We start from the raw sequence: 22,545 nt of genomic DNA, 5'->3' as shown, positions 1-22,545 counted from the left end.
CACTCCTGGAGGCTGACATGCTCTTAGATTTACTCGCAAAGGTAGGTACCAAGGGTACCTTCTCCAGGGCTCCCTGTGGCGTCTGAAGGGGGCAGTGGGGTCACCTTGACCATAAAAGGCCGTGGCAGGAGCCCTGTTCACCAGGGCTGGGCAGGTCTGCACAGGGCCCGCGGCTGTCTCAGGGTCCTCTGAGGTAGTAAATGTCTCTCATTAAGGAAAAACAGGACGGACAAGATCCCTGGGCTTGAGAGAGAATGCCTCCCTTAAGGCACACGGTCCAAGCAAGTGAAGTGCCCGCTGCAATAATGTCACTTTCAAAGGGCTCTGGGGACAAGAGAAAGAGTTCTCTGAGCCCCCACATACCTGGTCCGAACTTTCAAGTTCTCCTTTTAGCTTCTCTACAATCTCTTCGAGATGTTTCACTGTAACCCGTGACTACAAAGCAAGGGAAAGGCTCCATCAGACATGAGCGCCCAGGGGTGTCTCCTTCCGAGGCCATCTTGGGACCCGAGCAGGACTGACCCGACTTAGGAAGCCCCAGGGGTGCCCACCCCACCCAGCTGGGACAGTCACCCTGGCACCATCTGGCAGCGCCTTCCTAGGCAGTGGCCTCCTGGAGGACGGGCTGAGCTGTCATCCCGCAACTGTGCTTCACAGAGTCGTGGAAAAGCCCCACCGAGACACACGAGTCTCGCAGGTGACAGACAACCCTGTCGACTCTCCCCCGGGCTTCATGTGCTCCACGGTGCCGGGAGGCAGGCAGGGCGGCACATACCTTCTGGAGCTCCTCCTCCGCGGCGCCCACCTTGGCCCTCCACACCTGCTCCTCCTCCTCCACGCTCTTCTGCAGGTCTCTGAGCATGCCCTCCTGGGGGAAACCGAGGTGAGGCAGGGCCCTCTCCCTCCCGGCACCCGCACCACACAACCACATCTTCCTGTCCCTGCAGCCCTGGTCACCTGCCGTGCTTCCCCTGCTGTGACTTCCTGAGCGCCAGCATTAGGTGGGGAGGGAAGGCAGCCACTGTCCTGGGAGGGAGGTCCTCTGGCCAGTGGGCCAGGGTGGCTGCAGTGCCACTCAAGGAAACAAGGTCTGTGACCTGCACGGGACCACTAGGACGCTTGTCACTGCCGGGCTTTGCCACCGGCACCAAGTGTGTCAGTGGCCCGGGATGAGGAGCACGGGACGGGCCAGCCAGAGAGTGGCAGGGCTGGACTTGGCATTGCTCTTGGAGTCACGAAGAAAGGGAGTTCAACCTGGCCGTCACAGCTGCTTACCCCATCCTTCCCCTTCCCCTGCTCAGAGACCGGCCCCAAACCTTCACCTCGGCCCTCTCCTCAGCTTAGAAACAATGACCTCAGAGGGCACCATCCATTCCCTTTGCCATGCAGCCAAAGAACGGGGCCCAGAGTCACAAGGCCAGTGGGCTTTTCCAACACACCAGGCCACCTCCTGCCCCGTAGGCCCTGAGGCTCTCCTTCCCGGCAGCCTCCCAGGGATGCCCAGCTGACAGGTTCCCAGCGCTCACCGTCTCCGCCAGGATGCTGCGGTACTGGTCACACTCGGCCTGCAGCGTGCTCTGTGCCTCCTCGGCCTCCCTCAACTTGGAGGCCAGGTCCTGAGAGGGGGAAGAACAGGTGTCGTTAGCCACACACTGAGGTTTTTCTCTTGGCTTCCCGTTGAAACAACTCGGGGCAGCCCCTCTTCCTGGGGACGGGGAGCCCGACAGAGGGCCCTTGCCAGGCGGCCACACATACTGAGGAGGGCTCCGCGGGAGCTGGCAGGTGCTTCAGCAGCGTGGGGCCTTTCTCTTTGAGATCCTGCAGCCACTCGGTGTAATTCTGCAACAAAACACATTCAGTGAGACCCAGGGACGTTCCCTGGGAACCGTGAGGTCCCCGGGAACCACCCTCCCCTCCTACCTGTTGTGCCAAGACAGAGAGTTCTGGGAGCAGAGTCAGCAGGGCCTCCATGGTCTGTGCCTCAATCAGGTGGAGCTGCTTCTCCGATTCCTCCTGGGGTGGGGGCGGGGAAGAGCAGAAGGTTCAGCTGCGGAGATGTGGGGCACCTCCCCAGGTCTTACTGATATGCCCGGGTCTCTGCCCCAGAAATGGCACATCCTCAGCTCTTCAGGGAAGTGACAAGAATCGAAGGAGCAGATGAGGCTCCACGAGGCTGACTGTAAGCAGAGGGTTACCCAGCCTGTGTCCGGCCCATTTCAAACACACTGAGCTCTGATGAAAGCAGCATACTGCGTCAGGCCAAGATGGCAAGTGCCAGCTCCCGGGACATCTCCCAGCAGGGACGGGGTCTCCACCAGCTCTCATCTCCTGAGCTCTCTGGGTGTGTGTGCATGTGTGTGGGAATTTGGGGGGGGGGCCTGGTTGATGTGTGGGAGCCAGGGCAGGAAAAGGGGATAGGAGGACACTCATGGCCTCCAATGTTCTGGAATCTAGAGCTGTGATGGGGATGGGGGGTGAAGGCAGGGAAGCGGTGCGTCTGCTGGCGGCACCATGGTTAAGCGTTAGTGGCAGCCAGGAAGGGGCAACCCAGAGAGGCTCATCTCCAGCCACCCTGGAGAGGGAGGATCAACATTCCCCCTCTGCAGAGGGAGAAGCCGACTCAGAGGAGGCAGGGACTTTGCACCCTGTGCCATGCTGGGTCGGACACCCCTTCAATCCTCCTGGACAAAGAGCCAGCGGCCCCCATTCTAAGCACAGCAAAGAAAGAAAACAAAGGGGGCCCGAGGGAACCACGAAGCAAAGCCTAGGACCACAGTGTCCCCAGGGAGAGAGGTGGGCCCTCCCACACCCCGAGGGGACAGCTGCTGGGGTCCAGCCTGTGTCTGGCCCTGCCACCACCTGGACAGGCCTGGCCTGAGACCCAGGGCAGCCTCAGGAACTCCACCTGGATCAGAGTCGATGGAGTGTAACTCCCCCGAGCAGAGTCCTGGAATGTGCACGGAGGATGCTGACCATCGGACACCCAGCCTGAGCGCAGCGCCCTCTGGCCTGACGCACACCTGAGAAGCGGGCCCTTCCTGGCTGGCCAAGTTATGCACAGGTATGGCCCGTGCCCCATGTGGACCCTTGCCCTCACCACCACCACCGAGGCCTCCAGTTGTGAGTCAAGGCAAGCTGGAGACCCAGAGGCCACCTTCTATCTGGCTGTGTGACCACAATCAAGTCAGGTGACATCTCTGGTCACAGCTTCATTTACCACATGGTAGCCAGACAGTTTCTGAGGTCACTGGAGGCTACAAGGCCAAGATTCTAGGAGGCTAACTATAGCTCTCACAGTGTGGCCTGAGGCCATCCTTCACCTCCTGCCCCAGCTAGTGGTCCTCATCTGACACAACCCTCGGGCTTCCTGGGAGTCGCTGCAAAGCTCCTGCCGTTGGGGCAGACATTCCCGTGAGGGAGGCTGGGAGGCCAGGCCCTTTCATTAGGTAGGAAAACGTGTGTGACCTCAAAGTGTGGGCGAGGCCTTTAGTTATGGCTGCGGCTGGCCATGTCCCCTGGCCAGAGCCTCCTCACTGGCTCCTGGACAGCCCTGCGCCCCAGAGGCAACCCGTGGGCTCAGACACTGGGAGACGCCTGCACACATCCCACCTGGACGGTGTAGAGCGCGGGGCCAACGTGGCCCCCGTTCCCCGAGTGCTCGCTACAAACAATGTCCTCCCCTCTGGGACTTAAAGACTCTTCATGGGACTGGGCACAGTGGCTCACGCCTGTAATCCCAACACTTTGGGAGGCCAAGGCAGGCAGATCACTTGAGGTCAGGAGTTGGAGACCAACCTGGCCAACATGGCAAAACCCCATCTCTGCAAAAAATGCAAAAATTAGCCGGGCGTGGTGGCGCCTGTAACCCCAGCTACTTGAAAGGCTGAGGCAGGAGAATCGCTTGAACCCAGGAGATAGAGGCTGGAGTGAGCTGAGATCTGGCCACTGTACTCCAGTCTGGGCGACAGAGCAAGACTCCGTCTCAAAAAAAAAAAAATACTCCTCCCGGAGCCCCTGGGCCACGACTCCAGAGGCCCAAGCAGCAGAATCACCCCGACAAAAGGACACACAACAGAAATAACACTACAACAGGTCACCAAGACAGTGCAGCCTCGGGCTCATGTCTCCAGTCCCACCCCAGCAGCTCTGCACCCTCAGCCAGAGGGATCAGCACGGAGAAGCCCATCAGCGGGGCACCCCCATCCCTCTCTCAGGGAAAGGAGCAAGTGAAGAAGGGAAGGAGGGCAGGGAAGGAGGTGGGAGGGGGGAGGCGGATGTAGAGCCGGGGTCTGGTGTGGACTCAGGAGCTCTGAGGCCAAGGCCACTCTGTGTGCACTTAGTGCATCCTAGTGCACCTGTGCGTCTGTGTGTCCTAGTGCATCTGTACGTCCTAGTGCCTGTGTCTGTCCTAGTGCATCTGCGCATCCTAGTGCCTGTGTGTCTGTCCTAGTGCGTCTGTCAGTCCTAGCGTGTCTGTACATCCTAGTGCCTCTGTGTGTCTGTCCTACTGCGTCTGTGAGTCCTAGCATGTCTGTGCGTCCTAGTGCGTCTATGCGTCCTAGTGCTTCTGTGCGTTCCTAATGCCTCTGTGTGACTGTCCTAGTGCATCTGTGTCCTAGGGTAGCTGTATGTCTTAGCGCATTTGTGTGCCTAGTGCACTTTGCATGGTGGGAGCCTGAGTGTGGCCGGGCTCTGACCTTGGCCTGGGTCAGGGAGTGAAGCTTCTCCTTGCAGGCCTGCTCGGCCGTGGCCAGCGCCTCCATGGCCTTCCAGTTCTTCTCCCGGAGGTCCTGGAGGGGACACAGGCGAAAGGTCAGCAGCCTGCGCTGGTCAGTCACTGACACACCCCCACGAGCTGCCTAAGCTGGTGTCAGACAGGACAGGGCCCAGAGACCCTCCCTGATGCCACTCTGGCCCATAGAGGACCTGCCACGGGACAAAATGCCCTTTCCTTGGCCCATGACCATGGCGCCTGAACACAAGGCCTGGGTGCCCCAGCCAGAGGTGGGTAGCATGGCACAGGGTGAAGAGGTGGCGCCTTTTCGATGATGACACCCCTAGCCAGAGGGAGGAGGGAGGGCCAGCCTGTGACCTCAGAGGGAAGAGGTTCCTGCCACCAAATGGTTAGTGCTGATCCCTCGGGCCAGCTCTGGCGGAGCCTGGCACAGGGAGGCCAAGGCCAGAGCCTGCCTTGGGAAGCTGCAGCCTCTGCAGGGAGCAACCGGGCCAGCCAGCAAACCCGGCTCTGTGAGAAGGGGGCAGGAGGGTGTGGCCAAGGCCACACCGGGACAGCAGGCATGCCACCCGCCCAGCTTCTACACCCCCTTCTCCTGGGACCAGGATCCCCACTTATGGCGACCACGTGACTCAGGCCAGGCCACCGGCACACCGTCCCCACCCCAGGGATGACTCCACACTTGAGCGAGTGGCGCAGGCTGATCCACAGGCGGTCAGCTCTGGGTCTCTGGTGGAACTCAGGGGTAAGCAGAAGCACCCCCCACATCCTGGATCCCCACAGCACAACAGGGTGTAGAAACACAACCTTGGCCCTCCTCTGAGTCCGGGGCGGGTGCCACACCGCAGAACCTTTCTCGGCCCTACTTGTGCTGCCCTGGCCCATCCATCCCCGCCTGTGCCTGCCGCACTCACATTGTTCTTCACTTTCTGCTGCTCGACGGCCTCCCTGAGCTCGGTGGCCTCCTTCTCCAGACCCGACACCTGGGACTCCAGCTCCTTGAGGCTGAAGGGACACAGCGAGGTCACCGCCCAGGCTCCAAGAGGCTACATCCCCCACAGATCCCACCTGAGGCCCCATCCAGGGAGGAGCACCTTCGAGGCTGAACCATCTGGCCAGAGATAGTCCCCTACGGCTGCCCCCACCTCACCCAGCATGAGCTCCCAGGGAAGCCTGAGCAGCTCCTTAAGCCCCCCACCCTCCACCCATCCAGACCACTGACCCCAGAGCTGTCACCAGAGCCCTAGTTGGTGACACCGGAGAGTTGGGTTATCAGGCGAGGCGGAATCATGACCCTGCCCTCAGAGCTCTCCTGGGGCCCTCACAGCTTTTCCCTCTAATCCCTGCATCATGTGACAGCCTCCTCCAGCAAACCACCCCAAGAGTGTCCCCAGAAGAATGAGACCCCGAGTAAGAGGCATCAGCAGGCCAGTGGCAAGGACACGTCGACAATCACCCCCTGGGCAGCCACTGCCCGAGTTCCAGAATATCTGGGGCTGAATCCCTCCTCTCTACTCCAGAGCAGGATAACCCAACCCACACACAGCTTTCACATCAGCTTTTTGAAGGAAATAAAACCACCAATTTCTGCCAGACACATCTGCATGATGCAAAAAAAATTCAAATTGATCCTAATGGCAACATGAGTTAATTATCCTAGTAATATGCTGTGTGGCCCAAGAATCTGATCTTAAAACACAAGAGCAAAACAACCACCTCTCTACCCCAACAAACACCATCAGGAGAAACAAAGTTTGCCCATGCATTTTGGGAAAGGAAGGTAGACAAGGTTTGGCTGTGGGTCTTTCTGGGCCCTCGGGGTGGCTGGCTCCCTTTCCCAGTCCCCAAGCTGCAGAGCCCAATGCCAGGGAACACGGGCTGTGGCCCGGGGATCTGCCTCTGCTCAGAGGCACTGGGGGAAGTGCTTCTTTGGTGATGAGGGCCAGGACAAGGGAACTTTGTGAGCTGATGGCCTAGGACACATCTGACCGCGTGTGAGGGAATGTAGGACATCCTCCACGCCTCCCCCACATGCTGCTTCATGGACCCCTAGCCACGGTGGCCAGGAGCTGCCTCCCGAGACTGTGGGCATGTGTTACAGGATGCGAGCCCCAGAAGTGATGGTCACAAGGACTCCGGCCCCTGGCTCGAGCCACCCCACCCAGGTGTTGGCTCCGGCCTTAGCAACAGCAAACACACACTCCCCGAGCATGGCCTGGCACTGGTGCTGCTGACATGGAGGGAAAACAAGGTCTGGCCAGCCGTGAAGTCAACTCATAGATGGAGGAAAACAACCCTGAGACGCTGCCAGCTCTACCCCAACGCCTCAAACCTGTGCTCTGGCAGCAAGCCTGAGTTCGCCATTCTGGGTTGTACAACCATTTTTCCTGTTACATTTCCTGACCTCAGCCCCTAAAATCCCTTGCTTGTAGACATAGAACCTCTGACGAGTCAGTCCCTTCCCACAAGCAATGGACGGGTAGATGGACGGACGGCAGGTGGCAGGGGGTGCTCCCACCCTGGCTGAGGCCAGTCCAGAACAATGAGATCTGGCTCCGTGAGTGTGATCATGGAGCTCTCCGCAAGGCTGCCTGCTTCCCCGCTCAGGCCTGCCCCGTCTTCTAAATCACCGGGAGGATGGGGAAGGGAAGGGAGCCTCTGCAAGGGGCTCTTCTGCAGAGGACCTGAGCACCCTTCTGAAAACCCTGGTCCCCAAGGGTCTTTGGTCCCCCACGCTGAGGCTCAAGTGAGCAGGCAGGGCGCTTCTCCAGCTTACCGAGTCTGCTGCTGGTCAGCCTCCGCCCGGCTGGCCTGGAATGAGAGACAAAAGCTCCTTGGTCTCCAGGAGACTCATCTCATGCAGCGGGACTAGTCCACCCACCTGCTGGATGGAGTTCCCTTTCCTCCCCGCAGCCCCAGGCAGGAGGCTGACCTGGGCGTCCTGGGCGTCCCGCGCCTGGCCTGCCTCCAGCAGGGCCTCAATGGAACGGATTCTCTCTGTGAGCTGGGAGTTCTCCGCCCTGGCCTCCTGGAGCTGCCCGTGGAGACCACTCAGCTCCTCGCATTTGCTGCGCACCTCCGCCTCAGAGGACTGTAACTTGCTGTGCAGCTCTGGTACAGAGGAAGGGAAACAAGAGAAGTTAAAAGGCTGGAAACCCCAGGGGTGGGGTGGGGTGGGTTGGGGGGATGCCCTCTTAGCACACGCGGGGCACAGAGGACTTCCTCCTGCCTCCTCTGTGGGTCTGGGGCTCTTAAGACATACAACTGACCACTGGGGCCTCTTGTGAGCTGTTGAAGAAAGTGCCACTCCGGCATCAATCCTGAGAACTGTCAGTGTACAATGCAACGCTCTCAGGCCACTCATGAGAAAATGATGGAGACTGGAAATGGACTGCTGCTGAGGCTGTTAAAGATTCATCTTCTAGAAGACTCTAGCTCATACTAACTGAGACCAGAAGTTCTTTAGAAAGTGGCTAAGTGGATCCCACTGCCACACCTCCCCCACCTTCCTGGCTGGGTCCCCCCCAACCCCCAAGATCTCTTCACAGTCAAGAAAGGCCAGGGGCTGACTTTTCTTTCCTGGGCCCCTTTCTCCCCTTGAGGTATCCTCCTCCCCAGGTGACCTCAGACAGTGCCGTGCGTCTAAGTGTCATCTTCGTGCCTCTGAGGCTGCACGCTCTCCAACCCCAGGCTGTGCCATCTGCCACTTCTAAATGAAGCTCTAGTAAGACAACGCAAACCCAGCATCCCGACCTCCCAGGACTCCTCATCTTCCTCCCTTGCCCACTGCTGAAGCCTACGAGGCCACACCGCCATCTGCCAAGTTGCCCTCCTCAGTAGCACCTCTGTGGCCACCTGGGCCCTGCCCTGTTGCCTTGGGCCTCAACAACTGCAAGGCTTCATCCCTGTCTCTTTGGGCCACTCCTGCCCCTCTGGTCTGTTCTCCGCTTGGTGCCAGTGTTCAGAAGCGCATATGAGACCGTTTCATCTCCTGCCCCAAGCACTTCTGTCACACTTTCCACAGTGCCCAAGCTCCTCAGAGGGAGGGTGACCTGGCCCTGCCCCGCCACCAGCCTTCTCCTTCCAGCCACACTTGCTGGCCCATTTCTCACACGGGCCGAGTCAGTTCATTCCCACCTCCGGGCCCTGTGCCGGCCTCTTGCCATGCATCCCCTCCTGCCTCAGAGTCTCCAGGACCACATAATCTAAAGCCACGCCCAGGCCTCTGGAGCAGGGGCCGGCAAGCTGGGGCCGTGCCTCCCAACCTCCGTTTTTCCAGGTGGTATCAATGAAGCTTTCTTTGAACACAGCCAGGCCCCTGTTCACCCAGTGTTAATGGGCACTTTTGCCCAGTCTAAACCACTGTGGCAGAGCTGAGCAGTTGTGACAGAGACTGGCCAGAAGCATTCACCATCCATCCCTCACAGAAACAGTTGCCAACCCTGCCCTGAATACAGTCCCTGTGTAGACGGCCCTGCTGTGTAACCCTGTACTTGCAGGTGACTCTGCCGTGTACCCCCTAGTCCAGCCCAGCCCGGCAGCCACGGTGGTGCTTGGCCCGGGGAGTGGCTCGGGAAGCATTGGTGAGCCAAGGGCTGTGGGGCCCCTCACTGGCACCTTCAGCTCCCTTTCTCCAGAGGCTCTTGGCCCTCCATTCCTGTCACCCTTTCCATGACCAACTGGAGCAAGGGAACCACAGGCTGGTAAATCCCACCTGGCCTCCAGAGCTGACTGAGTTGGGAGAGTAGAAAGGCCCAGAACACACATTTAGCTGAGATGCCTCAGGACCTCCTTGGCTCACCCACAGCCAATGGGGACCCAGGCGTGGGAGGGAAGCAGTGACTTCTGCCCCCACAGGCTCCACCCCCACGCACACCAGGCCCTCACAGGCCTTGCCCCCTCCACTTCTAGCCCCTGGAGGTCCCATCCTCGCAGCTCCACCTCTGCATCTCTGGACAGCACCTACAAGCCAACTGTGCCCCCCGCCAGCCCCTAGACTGGGCATAATCCCCTACTCTTTGACTTTCTGAGTGGCAGTCAAGATATCCGTGCTGCCCTCACCCAACAGGCCTAACCCACTGAGTTTTGGCACTGGAAGTGGGGCTGGGCCGGCATGCAGACCCCGCACCCTGCACTGACCCCCTGGCCCCACTGCTGCCGCCCTCACCGGCCATCTGCTGCTGTTGCTCCTGGGCCTTCTCTGCGTCCGCCCGGAGGCTGGCGTGGCTGCTCTGCGCGCGGCACAGCTCCCGGCTGACCTCATCCAGACGCTTCTGCAGGGCCTCCTCACTCTCCCTGTGGGATGCCTGGGACGGGCAGGGGAGTGGGGCGGTGAGGATGTGGAAGGACCAGGCCCTCATCGGCTCTGTGATGGAGGCAGACAGAGCTCTTTACCCCACCAAAGCCCCATGCAGTCTCTGGTCCATGCGGGAAGGAAATGCATCTCTCAAGGTCTAGAACCCGCACAGGCTTCACCTCAGCCAGCACCCTTTCAAGTAGAGAAGGTAGATGCCAGGGACCCACACTCATTTCCCAGTTCTTCTCTGAGTCCCTATTTTTGTATTCTCAAGTGATTCATGAAGACGTGGTTACTGCAAGAGCCCAAAGATACCGATTCAGAGTAAACTAGCAACATTTCCCAATCCAGTCCTCGATTCCTCTCCCAGAGGCGGACAGCTTGGTGGGTCTCCCACCTGCAGCTCCATGTGTTACACACACGCACGGTGCACCACTGCGATCACGCTATAGGGCAGTGCTCTTAGTTCTCAGTGGAACCACATGAAATTGTCAGTGTTTGACCATTTTTACCTACAAAAATGGCAATTTCACATGGTTCAAAAGTATCTCAGAGACATTTCCTCACTCAGGACAGACAGGCCCACTGCACCCTTATTTACGAGCCACACAGAGCTTCAATGTTTGCCAAGTTCCCGACTCAGCATCAGGCAGGCTCTGGCAGTCCCAATCAGTGCTCCACAGGACACCCTCATCCACTTGCAAAGGATTCCCACACACTGGGGCAGAAGTGCTGGCCAAGGCCTCCATTTAACCAACCCTTTGGAGAACTCAGTTCTCCAAAAAGTCCAACCACTGATTATTCATTACCAAGCTTGTCTAGGGGCAGAACCAGGTAAGAGGGGCATCAACAGACAGCTGCTGTTTGACGAAGAGGCTGGGAGTTATCCCTCGTCAATGGCTTTACCAAGCTGATCCCATCCACATGCGTTTTCATTTTCTTTTAGGGCAGTGGCTGCACAACCTGGAGCTAGGGGAACTGCTCAGATGAGCAGCATCCAGGCAGAGGCGCAGCTGGAGCCAGTGAGCCATCGCCAAGGATGTGGCACTAGGCCGTGGTTCACGTGTACTGTGCAGTGAAAACTGGGGGCAGCTTTAGGATGGGCAGTGCTTTCTGCATTAGAACGTAGCAGGGATGACTCAGTTCCAACTCCTAGAGAGGAAAGGAAAGAAAGGAGTGACTGCAAGCTGCTCCCAGAATGCACACCTGCTTCTCCTCTGCCAAGCGTCCCCGGCAGGAGCCTGCCTTGCACCCACTGGTTCCAACACCCTCACACCTCTGCCTCGACCAAGATACTCAGGGCAGGGTCACTGCACAACCGGAAGAAAACACACCAGCTGCTGCTGCTTCTTTTCTTTAAGAAAAGGGACTCCAGCTCAGTCTGCAGGGAGACGGACCGCACATGCTCTTCCGTTTGTTACCAACATTCATTAGAACTCTGATTCCAGCAACAAGCAAACAAAAACCCACGCACCTTCAGGAGCCCCAAGCTTCACATCTTTCATGGAAACCACGTGCCTCCATCTTAAGACCTGAGATGACAACTGTCTTTGCCTTGAAGAGAATGTCATTAGCACAGCCAATCACGCTGAACAATTTCAGAAGCAGGTCCCATGGCTGGGCGGGCCGGCTGGGGACTTTCATAAGACTCTCCCGGATTTCTAAAATTCAGTTCTTCTAGAAGGATGTCATCGGCACCTTCAATGGGTACTTTTTTCCAAGCAGACCCCAAGAGGTCGTCCGGGGAGAGACAGGCAATGGGGGGCAGGGCACCTCCCTGATGCCAGTGCTCCAGGACCCAAGGTCAGCACAGGCCCCCCCGCCCTCATTCCTGCAAAGCTGGCTGGCAGCGAAGGGGCCTCGGGCAAAGGAAGGACGGTCACAATATGGAAAGAGCTCCATTTTCACCTCAGCAAAAAGGAGACACTTTCTACAACCTCAACCGCCAGTCTGACTTGGAGATACCTTGAATGAAATTTTGTAGAGTCACATTGAGCTCTTTTTCTGAAAAGCACTGATCTAGTCCTAGACGCGCTGGGTGTAAGAGCATGGCTAATTCCCGCAGTCACCCTGTAGGACAGCTCCTACTGTCCTGCCCATAGTACAGATGAGGAAACTGAGGCTCTGAAATAACTTGCTAGCAGGTAGAAGAGCCAGGACCTGAACCTGACAGCTGGCGCCAAAGGCCTCACTGTCAATCACAGACTCGACAGGCACAGAATCTTTGGTGTCAGACTGGAGAGCAGGGAATCCTCTGCCCAGCCCCAGGCTGTGGACAAGGACTCTGAGGCTGGAGAGGACAGGAGATACCGGGAGCCTGTGCGCCCTGGCTAGATCCTTCGCAGGAATGACACGAGATGGTGACAAACCAAGCCCAGTTCCAGGCCCAGATGGACCACAACCATCCGGGAGCCTTTAAAACATAACCATAGGCAGGCCCACCCCACAGTTTCTCATCTCACTGTACTGAGTGGGTCTGCTTTACACGAACATCAGAAAACACCAAATTATCCATCTCAATTCCACCTCAATTCAAACTGTTTCTTCGTCCACGTTCTCTTTTAGTCTTTGTACACGCTCAAACATCACTCTTAAAATTTCGTGTCTGTTCTAGTTCCTTCCAAGAGGCAGCACTAATGCCCCCACGCACCACAGCCTGGTTTCAGTGATGGGACAGAAAAAGGGTCCTAAGCCCCTGGGGTCACTGGGGTCTCCTCGTTATCCAGAAAAGTTAAACCCAAAGTGGGCATGACATGAAGGTGCCTCGTGCCTTGGGTAACAGCCCTATGTGGGATCCACCTGCCCAACACAGGCCAGCAGAGGGACGGGAATTCATCAGACAAGGCCTGTGGGCTGTGAAAACACACTGCATGCTGCCTGTGTTCCCCTGGGGACAGGGGGACAATCGTCCTCCCTCTGAAGGAGGACAGGCACCCTCCTGGGAAAACAGGCCTCCAGGCCACACCCAGAGGCTGAGAAAGAAGAAACCCTAACTGGCCTTGAAGCCAGAGGCTGTGTCCACAGCCTGTGAGCTCAGCTGGCTGCTCCAGAGCTGCAGTACCACAGTGGGGACAAGCATGGGAGGAAAAACACGGCTCCAGAGTGAGACTCGGGGTTCAAATTCTGCTTCTGACATGTCCTGGCTGGGTGAACTTGAGGTAGTTGCTGAACTTCTCTGTGCCTCAAACTCCCTTATGGATAAAAATGCAGACACTACCAGTGCCTACCTCATAGGGTTACCAGGAAAAGTGGCTGAGTTAATGCTTGTAAAATGCTCAGAACAGTGCTTAACACACAGCAAGCTCCCACTTGCTACCAGCTATCACTACTACCAAGGAGACTAAGGTGAAGAGTTCGAGCCCCAGCCCTGCGGACACCGTCATCTGTCCCAGTCAAGGCTAGAAACGGGTGCCCAGTGCGGCAGGGCCAGTCTGGACCCATCCCTGCTATGCGGACAGGCTTGCTGGGCAGTGAACAGGGCACTGAGGTGGCCGCCGCCCTGGCTCACCTGCAGCTGCAGGACCTGCTTCTCGAAGGCAGCTGCCTTGGCTTCCAGAGCTTTTCGCTGCTGTTCATCTTGCCGCGCAGCCTCCGTCTTCTCCACCAGCTCTTTGCTGACCTTGCTGAGTTCCTGCCGGAGCTTGGCCAGCTCTGCGTTCTGCCTGCAAGACAGTCACCAGCCCGACTGATGGAAAGAAAAGAGTGATGGGATCGGTGGTCCAAGCCCTCCCTCCAGGACTTCAGCTCTCTTGTAAGTAAGCAATTGCCCACGTCGTGAAGCCATTACCAAAGCCACTTTTCCATTATCAGCTGCGTGGGGTTCAGCATGTGTTTTGTTGAAGACACTGTTTTACCCATATAGTGCATGAACTAGAGACAGCATAGAGCAAATGTGCACTAAAGCATCCCACGGGAGCCCCTGCCAGAAACAGCCAGAAATTCACAGAAAACGGCAACACACTGTTCTGGCTGCAAACCAGCCCCGAGACGAAGACCCACCCGCCTTGACCCCCTGGAGGCAGCAGCCCACAGAGTCCACGCGCCCTCTCACTGGCCAACTGGACCAGGCCCAGGCTGGGGAGGCTGCCTGAAACCAGGGCCTGAGGTGCTTACAAAACAGACCCTTCAGGACTGCACTTCAAAAGCTGGGTCTCAGGAGCTGGGAGGAATGTTCTGGACTTCCAGAAGGAGACTTAAAGGAAAAGGGGGCAGCTGGAGGCCTGCCTTTCCAGCGTGAAGCGTGTGATCAGGATGCCACTCCCTCGCTAGCAGACGCTGCCTCAATGCCAAGGACTGACCGTCCAGCCAAGGGACACCACCAGACAAGACTGTCCCAAACCCTGGGACGCAGCACCAGGCCAGGCGGAGCTGGGAAACCTGGCTGAGGCTAGCTGGGCTCTGCTGCCTGGCGGGTGGCAGGTTCCACCTCTCTGACTTCGGGCTGCCTCATCTGTACGGGGGAGGCCACACCAAAGCCTGCTGTGGGGTCATCAGTTCCATACTTCACAAGGCCAAGGTTCAAGCGACCTGGGAGGGAGGCGGGAGGCCGGGTGGTACCCTCAAGAGGGACTGGGAGCTCTGAAGTGGGCCTGGGAAAACACATCCCGCTGCTGACAGCCACCCACCAGCCAGAGCTTCTGGACTGGCAGGGCCACTGCCTCAGCGTGACAAGTCTCCTGGCTTTAGAGCCTTCCCCAGTAATGAGGCCACAGCAGATCCTATGTGGGGAGACACCAGAGCATTTCTCAGTCCCCACCCTTTGCCTTCTGCTGTGGCTTTTGAGGAAACAGCAGCCACAAACCTCCAACCAGCCGATGGCTCAGGAAGGGGACCCAGAGGGGACAGGCAGAGGGGAAGGTGGCTGCTGGATCTCACTCCACACCAGAGGGAGCCACAGTCAAAACAGACACTTGGCCCGGCTCCCCTCCCTCTCCAGCTCCCGCACTGGACTTCCCCTGACCCGACTCCCAGCATAAGGACTAAGGGTGCTGCCGGCGCACTCTGCTGTGGTCAGCCCCTGTCTTGGTGAGAGCAGAGGCTCTGGGGATAACACAGAGCTCTGCCAAGTCCCTGCAGGACACTTTGGGCCCAGAGAAGGCAAAGAAATGTGCAACAAAAGACGCTGCAGTGGGTTTCCTGAGGGCCGCCACTGGGGTGGTAACGCTCTAATCAGGGAAGCAGAAGTGTAGCTGTACTTAACTCTGGAGGGGAAGTGCACCCTCCGGCCCACTTGCTATGGGCTCCAGTGCTTCAGTGGCTCAGAGACAACACTGAAATGAGAACCCCGCTAGGCGGCTGGGGCCTGTGTGCTGGAAACCCTCCCTAGTACCAGCGCATCTGAAGCAAGGGTGCTGCAGAGCAGGAGGCCGTGCTCCAGGCACAGTCAAGGCCCACCACCAGCCACCGCAGGGACGCTGGGCCACCTGTTGGAAGACTCAGGGGCCCATAACCCAGACAGGAGATGGAGGGTCAGGACGGCTCTGCATACATGTAGGGCCCGTGCCTGGCTCTCGCGCCAGCTGCCCTGGCCGCAGCCTCATGAAGCCTTCCTCGTTCAAAGCCCTTGGGAAGGTGCTGAGGCAGGAAGCTCAGCTTACTTGCTCTCCACCTGGCTTGTGGCCTGGTTCAAGGCATCCCGCAGGATGGAGTTCTCCTGCTGCAGGCGGGCCAGCTGCGTGTTGGGGCCATTCTCCAGCTGCTCCTGAAGAGTCCGGATCTGGAAAGTCACGGGCAAGGGCATCAGAGGCAGCTCGGCCTCATACACAGAACTGACTTCTGAGTCGTGGTTAGTGAAGACACAGCCCACAAAAGAAAACCCCCAGAAGGCACCACCTTTTCCACCTGGAGGTTGAGAGGATCCCATAAAACAAGAGGCCTGAAAATGGCAAGGCTCCACCATCAGGGGCTCGAGGCCAAGCATGACCCCCCACACCCAGCGACACGCCTCTCTCCCTCCCCACTGCTCATGGCCTGCCCGAGGCTGAATACTCAGGCCAGGGTCTCTGACACGCGCCATCAACATCTGCCTCCAAGGTCACATGGTTGACTGTTCTTTTTTTTTTTTTTTAGGTAAAATATTTTTATTTTCTTCTTTGTCACATAATGTTATGCCAGGGTCAAATTGGAAAGTAACTCACGACATATAGGGTTAAATAAAACCCATCTGATGAGAATTTATGGTTGACTGTTCTAAGACAAAGTACATCGCCACAGCCTCTAACCCCCCTTAGGAAGCCTCGTTTCCTGCCCTCTGACCTCCGGCACGTCCTGAGACATGCAGCAGAGAGGAGGTTGAGCCCACTATGAGCAGGGGGTAGGTTTCAGAAGGCAGGGATCAGGCTTTGACTACAGGGCCAGTCTGGGAAGCCCCCCAGGGCTGGCCTGGAGCCCCACGCTAGAGCTGTACGATTTTCAGGCCGCTGGTATTAATGGGATCCTCCCAACCATGTGGAAAGAAGACAGAGCCAGCATTTCTCCAGGTTCATGTGAAAGGTGACAACTTCACAGGCACCCAGGAGGTAGGAAAACAGGGCTGGCCATTTGAGACGAGGCTCTTTGGAAAAGTGTTCTTTCAAATGTATTTCATACCTCCCTGGCTATTAACATTATAGACACACAGTGGACTGCCAGACGCTGTCCAGCCAAATGCAACAGCCCCTGGACCCCCAAACCTGACCAGACCTCACAGACCCCTGTGGGCAACCTCAACCCACTCCTCATGTCTCGCCCTTTGGGCCTCTCTGGTTCCCTCCGTCCTGGACCGGGACTGGGTCCTGTCCCATCCCATGCCCCCGCCAGCCACTGCCTACCTTGCCCTGCAGCTGCTGCACCTCCTTCACGTGCTCCCGGTAGCTGGCCTGCATGCGCGCCTGCACGGCCGTGATCTCCTGCTCCCGGGCCACCAGCTGCTTTTTCACTTTGGCCTCCCCGGCTGCCGCTTTGGCCTTTTCCGCTGCCATCTCCTGGGGGGAAAGTAGCAGAGAGAGGGGCCGGTGAGCCTTGCAGGGGCAGGAGCCTATCAGAAAGGAGCAAAAGCATCACCCGGGCTGGGAGGCTGGACAGCAGAGCACAGACCCCTCCTGCTGGCCGGGTTCTCAGACAGACTCAAGCCAGCGGCAGCGGGAGCACTGACAGACAAGGGATCCCTGGAAACCCTGCTGGCCCTGGCCGGTTGTGGGCTCCACGTCAGGCCTTGGCCACAGTGGAGGTGGCACACGCAGCAGGAACAGCAGAGACACGCGGTACTGTCCCTGGCTCTCCAGGGCACTGGCTCGGCCCTGCTGTGATGACAACACCCCGGCTTGACTCAGTCACCAACATCCAGTCCCCTGGGACACCTACTTCTCCTCAAGTGCCTTCGTCAGGACAGAAAGGCCAAGCCCTGATGGCTAGGGTGGGGGTGGGGCCAGCTGCCCATTCCGCCGTGGCTGGGGTAGGGCATGGGTCTCTGCAGGCAGTCGCTCTGTCCTCCACCCAGGGGGACATCGGCTCCGATCAGTGCCAGATACCCACAGATGAACATGGATGCCGAGTCTGGGGTGTCTGGTATCTCAGGCAGGGACACAGCAGGATGGGACGGCTGGCCATGGTCCATGTCATCCAGGAGGGATGGCTCAACCAGAAGTCACAGGGAGGCAAGATGACAACTGAAGGAAGGGGTTGACACAATGAGCCCCTGGTGAGGGGGTGTTCCCTGTCTAGCAGGCCTGGACAGTCCAGCACCGATGTGGTGTGAATACACATCGCAAACACAGCAGACCTGGGCCACCAGGGCACAAGCGTCCCACGAGCGTCAAGGCTGCTCCGACCAGGGCAGTGGGTCAGGAGTGAGGAAATCCGCCCCCTCCCCAGACCAGGGCTGTAGGGAGGCCCGTCCCAAAGGCCAGAGTGTCCCTCTTGCCTGAGATGGGAAAGAACCCTGAGGTGGAGCCACTGGGTGCTGGTGCTGTTCCATGCTCCTGGCACTCTCTGGGACCTCCTGGGACCCTTGGCCTCACTTTTCAAAGACAATCATCTTTTTGGCTCTGCCCGGGGTGAGAGGTCCACACGAGCCTGCAGGTCCGCTTCACTGATTAGCTACAGAAGTAGGGGGCGGGAGAAGCTGACACTGAGCCCCAGCACTGTCCCATTTAATTCTCTCTGGAAGACGAGGATTACAATCCCTATCCAAGCTGAGGTCACAGAGCCTTGGAGAGGACACACTTTTCCAAGGCTAGGGAGCAGCTCTAAGAGGCAGGGGTGGGGCCTGAACCTAGGACTGTACAAGAACAAGGGGTTCCCAGAAAGGGGAAAAATGAGGACGCCTGCCCCTCTGTGTGGGTCGGGAAGCCCCTGGGGAAAGGGAGGACAGCTCAGCAGTGATTCCAGGACCCCTCTGCACTTCCTCCTCTAACATGCACAGCCCCACCGGCCCACTGCTGGCAGATGGGTGTGGTGGGGATGGCTGGAAGCCTCCAAACACCAGCAGAGAGGAGGCCGCTGTCTTTGCTAGGTTTTCCACACAACAGCCCTTCCAAGTAGATGGTCCAGCCTCACGAAGAAACCAAAGCTCAGAGAGACCAGGCATTCCCACAGCCACATGGATGGCAGGTTGGGAAGCCACACTCGGGTCATCCTCAGCCCTCCTCTGCCACCTGGAGACACCCTTCCCAGCCCTAGGCAGGCCTCGTGCAGTTCCAAGGTCCACCCCGCTCAGGGTCTGCAGACCTCTATCTCCTAGGGGTCAGGGTCCCAAGGCCGCCGGGATTCAATGGCATTTTCCCCCTCCTTTGCCTCTGGCTTTTTAAAGAGCACAGAAAAGTCACTTGTCCTCAGTGCAGCTGTTGAGCTCTCTATGGTTTCTTTTCTCTTTTTCTTTTTTCTTTTTTTATGATTTCTTTTTCTTCAAAGAGCTCAGAATGCCAGGGTTCCTTCGGCTTGTCAAATTCTTAATTCAGTTGCAAGAGTCTGATTTATGTTCTTGAAAAGCATTCCTGATGGTGGTGGAAGGGTCCGGTGCACAAGAAGACAAGGCATGGCACCATCACTAGCATCGGCTAGTGACTCTGTCCCAGCTTCTTCCGGGCTCTGTTCCCTAGGAGTAGTGGGGCTCCTCACGGGGTAAGCTTTGAGGACTGCAGAGAGCCCTCCAACCTGCTTCCCCAGCCAAGCAAGGAAGCAACCTCCACCAAGAAGGCCTGGTAACAGGAACTCCTCCCATGACCCCACCCCCAGGTACACTCTGTGTGGGTCCCAGAGGGCCTTGGGGGCTCCTTCTGATTCACAGCCCCATCTCCTTCTGGGCCCTAAAGCCAGAACATGAGACCAAGCCCAGGATGGGGCCAGTCTGAGGCGTGGCTTCAGCATAGAGGTTCTGCTGCCCGGGAAGATGACAGCTGGAACGTTTTTCCAGAAAGCTGTGCCTTCTTGGCTACATCACTGGAGCTCTGCCTGGATTCCCCAAACCCCCCAAAGATTCTCAGATAGCCAGGACAGACTTCTCAGGGGCGTCTGAGCCCATCAACTCCTGCAGACAGTGTCTGGACTGGTCCTTGAACCCAATTCTGCTGGGATTTTGCACATTTAGGAGACCCGGATACGGCAGATGATCCAAACGTTCTTTCTCAGTATGTCCAGGTCATGCCTTCAGCATCAGAACCCAAGAAACAGATTAATGAAAACTCTTTTCAACTATAAAAACTTCTCTACAAGGACAAAGAAAACATGTCGAAGGGACTGGAACAAGAAATACAGGTTCCATCCGTCTCCCCAGCTCCAGAGGGGGATTAAGGTAAGAGGAACTGCCGTACTCTCAGGAATTTACTGCCTCGGATCATTTCCCTCAGCAGTGCTGGGCAGTTGCAGTGTTACCAGAAGAATGACGTAATCAGGCCAGCGACGGTGGTTCACAGTCCCAAAATCCCAGCACTTTGGGAGGCCGAGGCAGGCGGATCACCTGAGGTCGGGAGTTCGAGACCAGCCCAACCAACATGGAGAAACCCTGTCTCTACTAAAAATACAAAATTAGCTGGGTGTGGTGGTGCATGCCTATAATCTCAGCTACTCGGGAGGCTGAGGCAGGAGAATTGCTTGAACCCAGAAGGTGAAGGTTGCAGTGAGCCAAGATTGTGCTACTGCACTCCAGCCTGGGCAACAACAGTGAAACTCCGTCTCAAAAAAAAAAAAAGAATGAGGTAAACACATCGGCTCTGCTCAGGACTCTCAACGGAGAGCACGAGCATAGGGAAGAGAAACAGCCAAAGGCATCGACTACAAACATTTTACTATTTGCAAGAAGACAATGTAAAATACTCAGAAATGCTTCCAGGCTTCCCCTCAGCTGCGGCCCTCGGTGGCCACTTGTTCACTGGCGGTCTGCTAGGCTGAGCCAGGCAAGACCGCCAGAGAGCATCTGCCCTGCCAGGCTCGAGGGCTGACAGGAGCCAGATGCAGCCAGGTGATGCCTAACTGTACCAATGACCTCCGTGCAGAACAGAACACGGGAGCTCCAGAAGGCTCCTGAGGGAGGGAGACCAAATTGAGTCTGCCAGAGTAAGAAGACAATGTCCAGACATCTAAGCAGGGAAAGGGCATTAGAGGCCAAGGGAAGAGCAAGAGGAGAGCCCCAGAGGAGGCAAGAAAGGGCGCAGCACGTCGGGGCACAGGTAGGGAAAGGGAAGAGGTCAGGCTAGAGGCAGGGTGAGCGGCTGAGCCAGGGCTTGAGGGGCAGACTTAGGTCTGAAGATGAGGGGCCACTGGCAGAGCCTGATGGGGGTCCTCACAGATCAGCATTTGGGAGCCCAAGAGGATTTCTTCCGGCTTAGGGAGGAGGGCGTGGGTGGGAGGGAGGTCATGCACCGTTGACCTTTTCCTCACCTAAAAGCCAAGGCCAGTGGTCTCCGAGGAGGCTGGGTACTGAATGAGGATCCCAGGCTGCCCTGAGCATGCAGCCAGGGAGATACTCTACCACCCCAGCGGGTTTGGGAACAGCATCAAAGAGTGGCCATCTAAGGTGTGTCTTCTGGTCCTGCCCGTCCTCCACCCAGTGAACTTCCCATCTGGCTCAGAGCTGTGACCCTGAATTTGCGACAAAAAGTAAGGCTGCCTTACTTCCAATTCTCTGTGCTCGAGCAGACAAAGGCACCCAGAGGAAGGGCTGTAGCCCAGACACTGTCGGACAGTCCACCATCCAGGCCCTCTCTCTGCGCCCGCTGCCCGGGACGGAGAAGGCAGGGAGGCAGGGAGAGAGCAAGAGCACGCCTGCGGTGCTGCATGGGGCAAAGATGGCTTTCAACAGGGCCTGACCAGTCCCAGAGGGCTAGGAGGCCCCTCACCCTGCCCTTCCTCCAGGAAGGCTGGGGCACCAGGGCCCACCCTCAGAAGCAGAGAGGTGGGGAAAGACCCTGGTGAATTCTGCGGTGGGAAGAGCAGCCCCTATGCCATGGATCACAACACAATCTCAACGTGCCATCAGCCCCGTCCTACTACAGCACCAACCCATCACCGACTGCCATTCAGAGTGCAAATGCTACCTGCCACGCCATCCGCTGATGCGGGGAGCCAGGGTTTCCCTGCACATTCCTCCTCTGACATCAGCAAAAGGGAGAAGAGCAGCCCCTCCAGCTCCCTCCCCAAAAGGTTTTGCACAATTCTCAAGAAAACAACCTTGAATCTACTGTGGGCACCCTCCTTTCCAGGCACAGCCCCTAGAAAGCTGGCCTGTGACTGCAGGACCTGTCTAGTGAAAGCCAGGTCTGGTCCATCCCCATTACAAACTGACGCTGCTTAACTTCCAAGCCCTTGCTTCACTTCCCTGCGTTCTTACACCACCTCGTAGAGCCACGAGCACTGCCAAGGGTGAGCCACCGGCCCTTGGCTCTTTAGGCAGCAGATAAACAGCAGTCCCTACTCAATGGCCTTACAGCCAGCTACGTTCCAGGCAGGCCTGAGCATCTCAGAGCCCGGGATACACAGTGAATGGGGCGGGGGTCCTCAGAGGACGGGGGAGGACAAGCCATCTCTAAGCCCACTTGGGCTGTACCTTGTTGAGCTCCCTCAGTTTGCTCTTGGCGACAGCCGCGTCTTCCTGCTCTGTGGCCAGCAGTTTTTCCTTCTCTTCCAGCTGGCGTTTCAGAATCGCCACAGGGTCACCCTTCTGAGTGGCCTAGAAGTACCCAGAGATGTGTTAACAGAGGGGACAAATGGGACTTGGCTCGTCCCCCGACCCTGGATAAGAGCAGAGGCCCAAGGTCTTGATGATGCAGAGCAGGGGCTTTGAGTCAAGGGTTCCACTGGGACTCCAGATACTTGTGGGGAAAGGCGCCCTGCCTCAGCCATCAGCCTGCCGGGTCCCCAGGTCCAGTGTGTGTTGGGACTGTCAGGGCCAAAGGCTTTGGATCCCTGGAGTGGCGTTTAGGAGTGTGGTGTTGCCAGCTCCTCTGAGGGGTGGCTGGCCACTGTTTCTGGCCTGGAGCCTCCCTGAGCCGGGCGTGCAGCCTGTAGGCCTCTGGCTGTAGCATGGGGGCCGGGTACTCTG

At 57.7% G+C, this 22,545-nt stretch overlaps 1 protein-coding gene across 9 annotated transcripts in view; it reads right to left on the bottom strand.

Annotated features, from left to right (window-relative positions):
• RRBP1 (ribosome binding protein 1) overlaps nt 1-22,545 on the bottom strand; it is a 68,693-nt gene that overhangs the window by 6,201 nt on the left and 39,947 nt on the right. For 6 of the 9 annotated variants that reach the window (XM_065522734.2, XM_074004722.1, XM_005568288.5 and 3 more), the window contains 14 exons: nt 22,051-22,173; nt 16,841-16,993; nt 15,629-15,747; nt 13,540-13,693; nt 9,903-10,041; nt 7,668-7,846; nt 7,512-7,546; nt 5,650-5,740; nt 4,698-4,790; nt 1,921-2,013; nt 1,756-1,839; nt 1,527-1,616; nt 776-868; nt 364-435 (listed from right to left, as the gene is read on the bottom strand). In XM_065522734.2, coding sequence (XP_065378806.1) covers nt 364-435; nt 776-868; nt 1,527-1,616; nt 1,756-1,839; nt 1,921-2,013; nt 4,698-4,790; nt 5,650-5,740; nt 7,512-7,546; nt 7,668-7,846; nt 9,903-10,041; nt 13,540-13,693; nt 15,629-15,747; nt 16,841-16,993; nt 22,051-22,173 — 1,518 coding nt within the window. Of the gene's footprint in view, nt 1-363; nt 436-775; nt 869-1,526; nt 1,617-1,755; nt 1,840-1,920; nt 2,014-4,697; nt 4,791-5,649; nt 5,741-7,511; nt 7,547-7,667; nt 7,847-9,902; nt 10,042-13,539; nt 13,694-15,628; nt 15,748-16,840; nt 16,994-22,050; nt 22,174-22,545 lie in introns of those variants that run through there. The other 3 variants (XM_074004724.1, XM_074004725.1, XR_012419113.1) reach the window with 2 other exon arrangements.

Source organism: Macaca fascicularis, chromosome 10 (genome assembly GCF_037993035.2).
Source record: "Macaca fascicularis isolate 582-1 chromosome 10, T2T-MFA8v1.1".
NCBI classification, from domain to species: domain Eukaryota; kingdom Metazoa; phylum Chordata; class Mammalia; order Primates; family Cercopithecidae; genus Macaca; species Macaca fascicularis.
The sequence above is the reverse complement of the archived record's forward strand: the minus strand, read 5'-3'. Positions and strand labels throughout refer to the sequence as shown.